We start from the raw sequence: 13,496 nt of genomic DNA on the forward strand, positions 1-13,496 counted from the left end.
AATTTCACCTCTTCATGCAATACGAGAAGAGACTTGCTAAAGGAGGAAAGCCAGCAGATAATTCTGAACAATGTGCAGACTCTGTTAACACAGAGAACCTTGATAAGCACAGGAAATGGAGCAAGATGGTTTAATTTGTGTTTTCTGATTCTGAAAACACTAAGGTGACACTCAGGATTTTTCTACTCCCCAGACAGGAAGACATGTGATGCCACTCCACCCTCCTCTCTCATGGCTTTACATTTCGATAGAAAAATCTCACCTATGATGTCAGGACCATCCTACAACTACACAGTGGAAACACCTGCCACCTTGGTGTCCCAGGTTTACAGTCTTCCTATCTTTGGTTGGCCATCTCACTGAGTGCCATGTACAACATTGCTCTCTTAGGACATACTCTTATTATTATTATTATTGTGATCTGCATGGATTCCACTCTACAAGAGCCTATGTACTTCTTTCTATGTGTTCTGGCTGCTGTGGATGTTGTTATGGCTTCTTCTGTGTTACCTAAGTTGGTGAGCATCTTTAGTTCAGGAGACAGGTCCATCAGCTTTAATGCCTGTTTCACTCAGATGTACTTTGTCCATGCGGCCACTGCTGTGGAGACAGGACTGCTATTGGCCTGGGCTTTTGATCGCTATGTGGCCATCTGCAAGCCACTACACTACAGAATTCTCACAGCTAGATTGATGCTGGGATTGTGTGTGACTATTGTCCTCAGAGCTGTCATTTCCATGACTCCCCTGAGTTGGATGTCGAGTCATTTGCCATTCTGTGGCTCCAAGGTAGTTTTCCATTCTTAACTGTGAACACATGGCTGTGGCCAAGTTAGTATGTGCAGACCCCATGCCCAGCAGTCTGTATAGCTTGGTTTGTTCTTCTATTATTGTGGGTTCTGACATGGCCTTCACTGTTGTCTCCTATATTTTGATTCTTAGGGCATATTTAATCTGTCCTCAAAGAATGCTCAGCTGCAAGCATTAAGCATATGTGGCTCACATGTGGGAGTTATGTATCCTTTCTATCCCCCTGGGATCTCATTCATATACATAGCCTGGTTATGTGCAGGATGCAGTTCCCCTGCACATCCAAGTGCTGTTAGCTGACCAGTACCTGATCATCCCACCGACTTTAAACCCTATCATTTATGGTATTAGGACCAAGCAAATCCAGGAGCTAATGTGGGTGCTGCTGAAGTGCTTCTTTAGACAAGGTTCATAAACATAAAACTCTGCATATGTTTAGTTTCCTAGACCAGCGCACAGATGTTTTACAGATGTAAGGAGCGAGACAGTTTCACTTGTCTGAGGAGAGTCCAGGAGGACACTGGGAAGTCTATGCTTGCATAAAACTTCAATTTTTAGTGAGAATGTTATTAATGATACTCTGATATGCTTAATAATTTCCTTTAACTTGTATATGCAGCAGAATAGAGACTTGGAACATGGAGGCAGCATACCATTGGTCCTCTCCCATGGGCAGAACCAACAATTCTCCCACATCACAATTTTGTCACTTGTGGGCTATTTTTGTGTATTTTCCCATGACATAACAACTACTTGAAAGAAACAGCTCAATATATAATTTTAATTTCCTTTCATTATTGTATGACTCCTAAATTGTTTTTTTTTAGTATGATTCTCATTGCACATTTTGCTTTCCTGTATCTTTAAGAAGAATTATATATACTTACAAGAATCAGGCTAAGTTCTCCCAGTGCCATCAGAAAATCCCAATTTAACCCTAACTAGCTGCTGGATGGGCCTTCCTTCCTGGTGACTCTATTTCTTCTTCCTTGTTATCTTATTTTCTGTTTTGAGTTCACAGTCTTCACTCTAACTCAGGGACAAATACATGCAATCAGATATGCAATCTACCCCTGGGGCCCGGTGTCAGAATGCCCTGGTGAACTGTGATGGGACCTGGACTATTGGGAGGCATCCTAAGCAGCAAAGGGGCTGCTATGCAGGTTCTGTCTGCTTGTGGCAAAGCAGGGTGGTGGCCACAATAAGAATCCATTGTTTGTCCTCCCCTCTGTACAGAGAACAAAAGTACTGGATGGATTTCGGGGCTTTACAATAAACCCATGAGGTAGAAGAATGTTATTTTAAGCCAGATTAGAGGCACCTTTCCAAAGAGGACATCCAAATCCTCTCAAACATATGGTTCAGACCTAAATCTAATGAATGACTCGCAGACTTGTGATCTGTGAATTGAGTTTGACAACATTGTTTCACTTTAATGTGAACATCATTTTACAATCTTTAAAATCTTACTTCCCAAAGCTCTGTAGGAAACAAGACTGTTTCAACTTCTTTATACAGTAAAAATAACAACTAAGGCCCCTAAGGTTTCTGATCCTGCCCCTTAGAGAAAAGACAGGCCTGGGGCACAGATCCACCCTCATGCTCAGGAAGGAGATACAAGGAGTATCCTGGGTGAGTCCTGCATTCTGTGCTGGAAAAGCACAAACTGTGTTTCTCTAGCCTGGAGGTTAGGGTTTGTTTGGTAGCAGCAAGCCTCACTTGAAGTACCCTCAACCTGGTTTCACCGTGACAATCAGTACTGGGCATGTACATTATTACTTCGTCTCACAGGAAAACCGTATTTAAAAGCTTTTCTGGAGTCTGTGTTTATTTAATCACTGGTACTCACTTAATTATGGACCAGGGAGGAGGGCTGCGATCTCTAGAATGAACAAAACCTATCACCACTGTCATGTTTCCATCATGGATAACAATGCTTATCTGACTGGGACTGTTTTCTGTGAGAGGCACTGACAGTTTGTTCTAATAGCAAGATACCTGGAGGTCAGATAGAGGGGCCCTTGGGCTTTAAGCTGGGTTCAGGGATATGCTTATCAGTGGCAGCATCCTCCAACAATGCTGTGTACCATTCCAACATTAAGTTAGGATGGCTCTCCTAGCCTTCCCCACCCAGGGTACAGATGGTGAGCGGAGTGGTGTTGTTAGTGCCAATGCTGTAGCAAGGACTGAAATAGGGCAAGAGACGGCCTGGGAAGGGGTAGCGGGGGAAAGTGAAAATGTGGGAGGCACCGTCAGTCACATTGTAGAAGGAGATGTCATGGGCCTCGTAGTCTAGGAAGATTCCTACCCGGTACGGAGGAACTGTCAAGGGCAGGAGCGGATATTCATCTGTGCCTGCGCGGTACTCTGTTCCTTTCCTCAGCCTTATCACCCAGAAGCCATAGCGAGGGGACAAGTACACCACCTCCTTCCGGTCGACATTTTCCACACACACTCCCAGACCCCATTCAGATCTATCTCCAACCTCTACCTCCCAGTAATGCCGGCCGGAGGAGATGCATTGGCTGCCCAAGACAATGTTATAGCGGTAAAATCTCTCAGGATTGTCAGGCAGGTTCTGCTGGGTGACTCCATAGTGCACACTTTTTCTGTCCTTGGAAACGACCAGGCGGGAGTAAGCTGTGTCTGGATCTAGGCGCACATCCACTAGGGGAAAAGATCTTAGTGGTAACACTGAGGCCAAGCAAGGGGGAGTGTAGGACGTCTCTGATGAAGACAGAGTTCTCAGCAATGGGGTAGGGTGGGGCTAGACGAAGCATCCAGACTGCACTGAGCCATTTTACCTCTGTGGGTGGAGTCCCTCCCACTGCCCATCACAGTCCCCAAGTATCTAATACCTGCAAATGTCTTCAGGGTGTCTCTTAGTCCCAGTACACGGCAATCTGTCTTCAGCTCCAAGGAGATTGGTTCTAGCTGCTGCAGGCTCCAAGACTCGCTCCTGCAGAAGAGGGTGTGTTTTGGATCTGGGACTCTTAGCTCTGCTCCGGGAGCCTCCTTCCTTTAGTCTGGTGAGGAGGGGCTTGGCCAGAGCCAGTCACTTAGATTCCCCCTGGCCAGCAAAGCAGAGGCAGCATAGCTGGCTTGTTGAGGTTCAAACCGTTTGTGACACAGAGGTAAGAATGCTCAGAGCTTCCTCTGGAGAATGCTAAATATTGGGACAGAGAAGAGGAAGAGAAAGAGATGTGACACAAAGGAGAAAGGGTAATCCTCTGAGCTAGAAGTGTCATGCATCAAATTTTTGGACCATTTACATGAAGTAACATACTTCAGCTTTAACTTAAAATTCTTATTGGTGAAATCTGAAATGAATTCAATTAAGTGCAAAAAAGGAGACAAATCTTCTATCGCCAATATAATGTAAGACGACGAGCATCTTCCTTCTATAGGTACTCCGTCTATATTCCTTCTCCATCCCTGGCTCTCGCCAGGCCTCTCTAATTTGTATAGGGTTTCACAGGGACTCTGGGGATGGGAACATACCTGTTCAAGGCTTCCTGAATACCCTAGGAGAAAAAAAAATGCAGCTCATGAGTGTTCAGTGTGTCAGAGACACTAGACAGGTGTAAACTCTGGGAGGGGCTTTCTCAAAGGGATACACAGACTTTAGAGGTGGGGAGAAGCTTATGGGAGGACAGCAGAGCTGACCTGGCTACATGAAACCCCTTCAGACTCCATCTCAAGATGGTCAGGATGGAAGAGACTGGAATACTGTCAAGCTATAGAGTAAGTACCTGGTGTCCTCCTACTTCTGGCTGAGTAGATAATCTGGCCTATGAGAATATTAAGGGTCAGGTCTTCTACCCAATCAGGATGAGAACAGCAGGTGTCAGCTGAAGGAAGACAGGGTCCTCAGCTGGTGGACAGTATGATGATAGGGACTGTGAGGAACTAGCTCATACTTTCCCCGGCAGCCCCCCCCCCCCCCCGTCTCCAGTTCTCACCCAGGTGTCCCAAGGAGGGCTGTTGCTCACCTGCAGCATCCAGCGCATAGGTCTCTGGGATCTCTCTTCCAGCTCCACAATCATCCTCCACAGGACCTGGCTCTGCCGGATGATCTTCTTGTGCCTTAACTCTAGCTTGTTTGCTGTCTCTCCCTTCTCCTGCTCGAGGCTAGCCTGAGCTGCAGCTGCTTCCTCTCCTGCCTGCTGGCAGGGCAGCTCCTTTTCCTTTAATAATTGCCGATATTTTTCAAACTCCCATAGGATGCTCTGCTTTCGTCTTTCCATCTGTGTCTGGAGTCAAGACTAGAATTAGCACTGGTCTTTTTAGGGTAGGGTCATGTGGGATGGAGCACACTGACATGTGCAAACACATACACACTATGGAAATGCTTTGGTACAACCATGCACTGGGTGCTATGAAGGCAAAGACAATGGATCTAACTCCCCATGGTCCCCGGGCATTATTTGTGGTCCTTTCATGGGTAGCGTATTTTCTTACAAATAATGAGTGGGACCAGAATATTTCAGACTTGGAACTTTTCTGGATTTTAGGTTAAATGAATATAAAGAGATACTTTGGCAATGAGATCCAACTCTGAACATGAAATTCATCTATGCTTCTCATATCTTGTACAGACAACCTGAAAGTAATTTTGTAAAATCATTTTAGTGTGCTTGCATTCTGAGTATAACCTATCATTAAGTGAAACTTCCTTCTACTTTTGGTAGCATGTTGGTTATAAGACACTTTTGGATTTGGGAGCACTTTCAGTTCATATGCCTGGATGAGTGACCTTTAATCTGTCTGCACACTACTTTTATCAACTACAACAGGATCTAGGTATCCTCTTTCTTTCTTCTTGAGACAGGGCTCCAGTGTCTAGCCCCTGCTGCCCCGGACTGTTATTCACTATGCAGCCCAGGCTGGACTTGAAACTGTAGCAGTTCTCTGCCCTTGCCTCCCAAGGCCGACTTCCAGGCAGGCACCACCATCCTGGTACATGATATCATCTTGTATGATGGGACTAGCTCTCATTTTCAGAAAAACATTCAGATGGTTACATTGATGGTTGCTAACTAGACTGATGGATAGTTTTTCTTCTTGGTTGTGTGTGTGTGTGTTTATGTTTATTGTATTGTTTTAGATCACACTGACCAAAAGTTCGGAGAGTTTTATGCCTATTGGTTTCAAATATATTTCTGAGGGGATTTCCTAATATCTAGGTAACCAAAGTCTTAGCAGCTGTGCCATCACTCAGGAAAGTGAGACAGAAACTGTTTGAGCACCACTCTACAAACGATGCTCCTATGAGCTCATGTGTACAAGGCGCCATTCCTTCCTCATACGTGAAGATACGAAATCAGAGGCTACTACTGCTACCCCAAACCTATAAGCTGGACCTGAGAAGTTATGTGGCCTTAGGTAAAGGGAGGCTGAAGGTCCTCTGCCTTACAGATATGAGGAAGCCTCCAATGTCAGCTCTAGAAGAAAGGGATGGTGCAAACCCCCTTTTCCAGTGCAACCTGCCTTCCAGACGGCAGCCTGTTCCTTCTCATTGACTTCCAGTTTCCAGGCTTCTTCCTGTTCCTTCCTCAGATGGTCCAGAGCCTGCTGGAGTTTCCACTGCAAGAGACGGGAAGATCACGAGCGTGCCCCATCAGGAGGCCACTGGAGCACTCTAGGCTGACAGGGGCTTCCCAATGTTCCTCAGGCAGCAGGCTGAGATAACGTAAGAGAAAAAGGACTGCCACAGAAGGCACAGGCTCTGCCCATGTGACATGCAGGGAGGCTTTCTGGGTTGAGAGTTACCTTAACTCCCACAGTCCTCAAGCACCTGTAAAGATCTGTAACCAGACTTTTCTAGCCAGGACTATTTCTCCTCTCATTAATCCTGTTCCCTATTATTTCCCAGAACTTGCTGTTGAAAGTGTGGTCCAAAGCCAGGAACATCAGCATGGTAGAAGCTTGAGCCTTACCCTACACATATCAAATGAGAACTGGAATTTAGCAAGCTCCTTGGGTGGCTCAGATACACAATAAAGGTCAGAGGCTTTCCTAGGCAAGTAATGTAAAATATTCTTACCAGGCAGACAAAAAGTATTCAGTTATTACCTTTCATTCTGATAATAGTCATTTAGTTTGTTAAAGAATTATAAAGTACCAGATATGGCTCAAGTATTACATATACACTAACACTGTGGGGTTTGAAAGGGAACAATCTTCCACAGGTTCATGCATTTTTAGACCTGGACTTGATCCTCAGCTGGTGATGGTCTTTGGCAAGGTTATAGCGAACTTTAGGAGGTGGAGCTCAGATGGAGAAAGTGGATCACTGTGTGGTGTGTGGCAGACCTAGAGGTTTCATGGCCTGGTCTCCATTCCTGTTCATGCTTCCCAACTACATATATCACATGAACAGTTGCTACTGTTCCTATCACTGCAATTTTCCCGACACAAGAACCTGTATTCTTTTGAATAAACCTCTCTTCCCTTATGTGGGTTCTAATTAGGTACTTGATGACAGCAACAAGAATAAAAACTGATATAAATACAGTCCCTGGATGTTGGTGTCATTACCATTTTATAGACAAGAAAACTGAGGCCCAGGAAGTGACCTATCCATAGCCCCCCAGCTAGTAAATGACAGCTGGGAATTAACCAAGCTCTCAGCCTGTATGTCAGAATGCTAAATTATCCCCTTGTTCTAAAACTCTCAAAACAAAGCAAATTATGTACTTTTAATGTTTTAGATATCTGTCCTATAGAGAAGAATGCTGGTTTTGAGAATTCACTGTATATTCTTACATTTTAATCTGGGAAAAGAGCAAGGGGGCAGCTGGCAGCTGATCACAGTGGTTAAGACAAATAAACAGTGCATGCAATGAAGATGACTTATCCCAAAGTGTGGGAAAGAGAGCACCCCAGACAAAGAACAAGCTCCCTATTCCATCCTTTCTTCTCTTGTAGTTTGAATGAAAATGGTCCAATAGGCCCATAGGGAGTAGCCTTATTAGGAAGTGTGCCTTGGAGTAGGTGTGGCCTTGTTGGAGGAAGTATGTGACTTGGGGCAAACTCTGAGGCTTTAGAAGCTTAAGCCAGGCCCAGTGTCACCCTCTCTTCCTGCTGCCCTCCAATCCAGATGTAGAACTCTCGGCTCCTTTTCCAGTACAGTATCTGTCTATATGCTGCCAGGATTCCTGCCATGACAGTGGACTAAACCTCTGAACTGTAAGCCAGCCCTAATTAAATGTTTTCTTTTATAAGACTTGCTGTGATCATGGTAATGGTGTCTCTTCACAGCAACAGAAACCCTAACTAAGACATCTCTCTTTAATTAATGTAGCTGAAATTCAGAAAAGACTTGATAATATGGATACTGTGAGAATTAACATATGCTTAGTATGCCTGGCAATTGGCTAACCAATCTTAAGTGACTCATCTATGATCCCTTCTTGCTCCAAAATAATGTTATCATGATCCAAAATTACTAGGCCCATGTTGTGTTTATGAAATGAAAAGGTTAAAATGATTCAGCTAATACCAAGTAACTATACATGGTCCTAGTAAAGCAAGCTTGTAGGTTCTTGACTAATAAATAAGTCATCATATGTAATCTCATTTAAGTTACCTACATCTCCAACTGAAACCAAGGGTTTGCTTCAATATCTCAACACCAAACACATCCTCTGGTTAGGTATTCCCATGTTAAGACTCACGTTGGGACATAGAGGGAACGGGAGAGAAGAAAATCAAAGAGAGTCATAAATGAAGATACAGCTCAGAACATTAGATCTGTAGTTACCAGGGGCCAGGGATCAGCTTTTAAAGACAGACATCTAATATAGAGAACGCCAGATGAGAGGCAGAGGAAAGGATGGCCTGGTCAGGTTCTACTACCTTATATTCCCAGGCAACATCCTTTATGGGTACAACACTGTGGGCTTCATGCTCTGGGGACTGCTTACAGGCCTTGCAGGTTACCACATCATCCTCCTTGCAGAACATGGTTAGCTGTTCCTTGTGGAGATCACACACATCGGTCTTTAGTCCCATTTCCATGCAGAAGCCTAGCAGACGGACCTTATCTACAACACTGGCCAGTTGCCAATTGGGACGGAGTTTCCTTGGCTTCACAGGAGCTCGACAAAGGGGACAGGTGTAGCTCAAGTTCTGGGACTCTCCTGGGAGCTTCCAGAGTCCAGAGAGGCAGCTGTGGCAGAAAGTGTGGCCACAGCTGATGCTCACAGGTTCCCTGAAGAAGGTCATACAGATAGGACAGTTCACTTCTTCCACAATGGCTTCCATTAACACTGCAGGATCCATGGTTCCAAGTGACAGTTGTCTCAGAACATGAATGAAGGCTGCAAAGAAGAAGAGAAAAACAAAAAACAAAAAACAAGAGAAGGCAAGGACTGTAAGTTCTCTCCCCAAACTATAATTAGTGATTAAAAAAATACACTTTAGAACCTTTCTCAGTTGTGTATAATAAGCACTGGCCTCAACTAAAGCTATTACTGGGCAATGTTGTGCACACCACAGCCATAGAAGGAGCAACTAGAGATGGTTAAGAAAGTGGGGTTAGAGGATTTTTTATTTATTTGCTCAGTTCTCCTCTTGGTTTGTCTGACCCTATCATTTACCCTCTAATCATGCCATAGAAATGAACACAGTCTCTCTGGGAGTGGGCAACTTAATATAAAATGTGATATTCCAACATTCAAAACAAAACCCCACAAAACAGTGTTAGCCTTCCTCTGATACCTTTTGAACACACTTAAATCCTTCAAGGTGCAAACCACAAATGCCAGCAGCTCCCTGCCTACCTGTGCAGCTTTTCTTATGTTGCACACTGAAGTGTAAAACGGAAGTGCCACAGCTGTTCTTCACCGTGTCCTGAAGAAAATCACTATCTGCCGCTCCTGTGTCACACTGCCACCCTGCCTCTCCTGTGTCACACTGCCACCATTCACCACATACCAAGATGTGCTCCTGAACCTGCAAGGATGCATGTTAGAAGCAAGAGGGGAAATCACGCCCCTTGAAAGGATAAAACCAGGATCACTTAATGATAGACTGATGTATACTGATGACTTTTGTCCAGGCCAGGTGTGGGTATGGAGCTTGAATAATGGAGTGGCTTAGGGTTCTTGGTATACTTGGCAATATTTATTAACTCGTCCTGTATATGTTTAATAACCTAGATAGACCGTGTAAAGGGCAGATTTACACTGGCTTTAAATACTACTGTATCTTTAGGATCTAAATAGTGCTTACCATGCAACTCACTGCCGAACATGTGCCTGGCAAATACATCAGGGTTAGGGAATAGTTTCTAAATCCCAAATGCTTTTATAGTAACAAATGTATAGTGATATATTTAAAATATAAGGCAAAATAACAGAAAACGCTCTTGAGTAACAGCTGAGTACCAGGCACGGCTCTGTGCACTTTACATGGATGATTGGCATTTCATAACCCAGGACAGAAATCGTTCCTGATCTCATTTTATAGGTGATTGGCTCAGGTTTCCAATATTCTACTTCAGGAAACGTCACCCATCTTCTCTAGCTTCTGGGTACAGGGCGAATTCAAAAGCAGAGAGGAGGAATCCACCGTGCTGAGTCTGCAGAAGGGCATTTTGTAGGAACGAGAGCAGAAGCCTGCGGGGCTGTGATCAGGCCGTCCTCAGGTCGGTACTCCTTCTCGCCGTTTCCCCTGCTTCCTGTCTCTCTGCTTCCACCGTCTCCACCAAGCTACGAGATCCAGAATCCTAAGATCCAGTTGTGCACTAATACTGAACTCAAAGGCCTATTCGTGGTCCAGCGGAGGGATCCTGGAGTAAGCGTCCTTCTTTCACTCCCTCAGCCCCTCGACTGCTTTGAAATGCTGGGGGGATGTAACAAGAGTCTCACACACGCTAGTCAGGTGCTTCACTGCTGAATCAAATCCAGTCTTCTTACTCTTCCAACTGCACCCGTGACAGTCAAACAACTCCTCAGTGCTATGTGCAGTACTGGGACCCCTGTCTATCCATTTTACCCTATTTGGAATCACGTTCTTCCAACTGAGACTGCTTCCACGACCGCACTGTTGATAGCATTTACCAGAGTCTGTTGTTTTCTTAATCCTCACACTAGAAATTTACTATTCATATTTTCTGTTTTTTCTCACAATATCCTAATGCCATGATACATTTAATACAGAGTTACTTTCAGTTTTGCTCAGTGTATTCTTGATGCCAACAGCAGTGTCTCAATGCTTGTTAAATGCATGAGAATTAAATGTAAATGTTTAGGTACAGCTGATAGTAGAGGTGTTAATATCTTCATCTAAGGCAGAGTGTATGTGTCCACCTGTTCATGCTTTGGTGTCAAAAGCACTACTTAAAGCTACAGAAAACAAAAACAAAAAACAAAATTGCAGCAGCAGCAGCAGCAGCAACAACAACAACAAAAACCAACCAGACAAAACCCAGATGAAAATTTGGAAGACACTGGCAGTAGGAAAGCGAGGCAAAGAAAGATAGAAATGATAAGTCACCATAAATCACAAAATGTGGTGGAAGCATGATAGTTCTATACATTGCCTCAAAAAATGTAAACATGGGAAAGATGTCAAAGATCTGGAGATAAATAGAGTTCTCCAATAGAGGCTCTCCAATAGAGCTCTTTTATCAAACACAAATACTTGGTCAAAAGTTTGACTCATTAACCGCTCAGCCCTGTCCAACCTGCAGCTGAGGGCAGCTATGAACAATGAGGATTGCAAATCTGGGTCATACATTCTCTGCCTTAAAGTCACGCAGGTTCAAGGGGATTTAAATCAGTTAAATGGGACATCTTTTTCATGCGTAATTGAATGTGTTTGTAACTATGACTGACTCTCAAAGGCCCTGAGACTAGGATACTATAGAGTGACTGGGGGAAAGAGGCTCATGCTTATGAGGAGCACTTTGGACTCAAAAGTTTTGAAGACACGATCAAGTTTGAGGCCAAACGCAAAACTGGAAAACGTTAAGTTTCTTTATGCGATTTTGTTCTCCAGAGTGAACTTTGTAGACGACAATGTCAAAAGGTTGCACCTAGCAACTAGTGCCTCCACAGTACCCAGGGCTGCGAAGGGAGGGGGAGGAGCCTGGAAGCGGCAGAAACCAGCCCGAGGTCTGGGAGCGGTGGCGGACACTGCCTTCCAGACCTTCGGGCGCTAGACAGGTCCCCAGGGCAGTGGGATTGGGGACGGGGGAGGGTAAAGAGGGCAGGACCTGTGGCGTCCTCCAAAGAGGTCTGCTGTCGCCTCCTTCTCTACGCAGCTGTGGAGGCGCGGGGCTCCAGCGGTTCAATCCGCAGTGTAGGAAGCAGCGGGGCGCTCGCCCGCCGGAAGCCGTAATTGCGGCGGGGGGCGCGGCGGCTTCCGCAGAGCTGCAGGACCCACCCACGGCGCCGGAACCGACGAATCACTTCTGCACTCAGAGTGGCCTGATTGGCTGTTCGCTCGTGACGTTTCCTGGTTGAATTCAGCGACCTAGCTTGGGAGCTCAGTCGGGCTTCCTTAAGTGGCACCTTTACGCGTTGGGATCCGCAGTTCCCTGGAACACAAGCTGCAGATCGCTGCTCCAGGTTTCAGACATTTAAACGAAAGTTTTAGTAAATGCTTCTGTTTTTCCTGGCTAATTCTTGACACTTCCATTCTTCCTCTGGTAGCTCTTCATTGCAACAAACTAGTTTCAGAGTTAGAAATATACTAAATTACGGAGCAGAAGAGTCCTGATCATAAGCTGCTACTAAAAAAAGAAAGAAAAAAAATCTTTTTAAAGCAGTGTGTACCCTTTCCTCTCGTCCAACCACAGAGACACACAAGACCAAGCGTGTTGAATCATAGACCTGGATTTTTCTTTGTAGTCCTATGGTTCTTTTTCTGATACTTGGACTTTTACTGAGTAAGCAAGATAAGACACTCACTGACATACGGGAAATAACGAAAAAAAAAAAAAAAAATTCCGGATGAATCCAGCTTCCAGTGATATGTTTATCGTCGGGACCCATGCTCTTTGAGTCCCATGACAGTGTCAGAGCTCAGGACATGGTTGACATTCTTCAGGGTGATGCCCAGAAAGTTACTGAAAATAGACAGGACCAGCACTGTAGGGGGAGAAGGAGGAACTGAGATTTGACCTGAGCCCCTGCTTCTCAGTAGAGATAAATGACTGTCACTGCACAGTGAACATATGGATTCAAAGAAAACATTTTAAAAATACTAATTGAGCATGTGTACATAGAGACCTGGATTGCAAGTCTGGGTCATACATTCTCTGCCTTAAAGTCACCCAAGTTCAAGGGAATTTAAATCAGTTAAATGGGACATCTTTTTCATGCGTAATTGAATGTGTTTGTAACTATGACTCTCAAAGGCTCTGAGACTAGGATACTATAGAGTGACTGGGGGAAGAGGCTCATGCTTATGAGGAGCACTTTGGACTCAAAAATTTTGAAGACACGATCAAGTAACTGATGAACTTATACAGAATAAAAATGAGAACAGGAGAAGACTGGCTTCCAGGCAGCTAGGCAAAGGGTCTCTAAGCCCATCCCTACAGTGACACACTTCTTCCAACAAGGCCACACCTACTATTAGTGCCACTCCCTGGGCCAAGCATATTCAAACCCCCCCACACACACACAGAGAGAGAGAGAGAGAGAGAGAGAGAGAGAGAGAGAGAGAGAGAGA

General features: G+C 44.8%; 1 protein-coding gene and 1 pseudogene across 3 annotated transcripts; one reads left to right on the top strand and one right to left on the bottom strand.

The window, feature by feature from the left end:
- Nucleotides 1-267: 267 nt before the first annotated feature.
- Nucleotides 268-1,430, top strand: LOC110320456 (annotated as a pseudogene).
- Nucleotides 1,431-2,210: 780 nt separating this feature from the next.
- Trim68 (tripartite motif containing 68) lies at nt 2,211-12,205 on the bottom strand. Of its 3 annotated transcripts, XM_029544143.1 has the most exons (8): nt 12,034-12,139; nt 9,596-9,767; nt 8,670-9,133; nt 6,300-6,395; nt 4,802-5,062; nt 4,311-4,333; nt 3,668-3,768; nt 2,217-3,476 (listed from the first exon to the last, which is right to left on the bottom strand). In XM_029544143.1, the coding sequence occupies exons 3-8, from the start codon at nt 9,093-9,095 to the stop codon at nt 2,926-2,928; spliced, it is 1,458 nt and encodes a 485-aa protein (XP_029400003.1). In that variant the 5' UTR covers nt 9,096-9,133; nt 9,596-9,767; nt 12,034-12,139; the 3' UTR covers nt 2,217-2,925. The 3 variants fall into 3 exon arrangements, with proteins under 3 accessions (XP_021066069.1, XP_029400003.1, XP_029400006.1); XM_021210410.1 differs by lacking the exon at nt 9,596-9,767 and having other exon boundaries at nt 2,211-3,476; nt 12,034-12,205; XM_029544146.1 differs by lacking the exon at nt 6,300-6,395.
- Between the last annotated feature and the right edge of the window lie 1,291 nt (nt 12,206-13,496).

This window comes from Mus pahari, chromosome 1 (assembly GCF_900095145.1).
Source record: "Mus pahari chromosome 1, PAHARI_EIJ_v1.1, whole genome shotgun sequence".
In the NCBI taxonomy this organism is placed as follows: Eukaryota; Metazoa; Chordata; class Mammalia; order Rodentia; family Muridae; genus Mus; species Mus pahari.

Bases quoted from the DNA above. Each gene is read 5' to 3' on its own strand.
- Trim68 (XM_021210410.1), bottom strand. From the start codon at position 9,095: ATGGATCCTGCAGTGTTAATGGAAGCCATTGTGGAAGAAGTGAACTGT. The intron at 6,396-8,669 runs GTAGTAGAACCT...CGTCTCTTGCAG, and splicing joins ATGTTGCCTGGGAATATAAG to TGGAAACTCCAGCAGGCTCT. The intron at 3,769-4,310 runs GTATGTTCCCAT...CCTCTTCTGCAG, and splicing joins ATTCAGGAAGCCTTGAACAG to GAGCGAGTCTTGGAGCCTGC.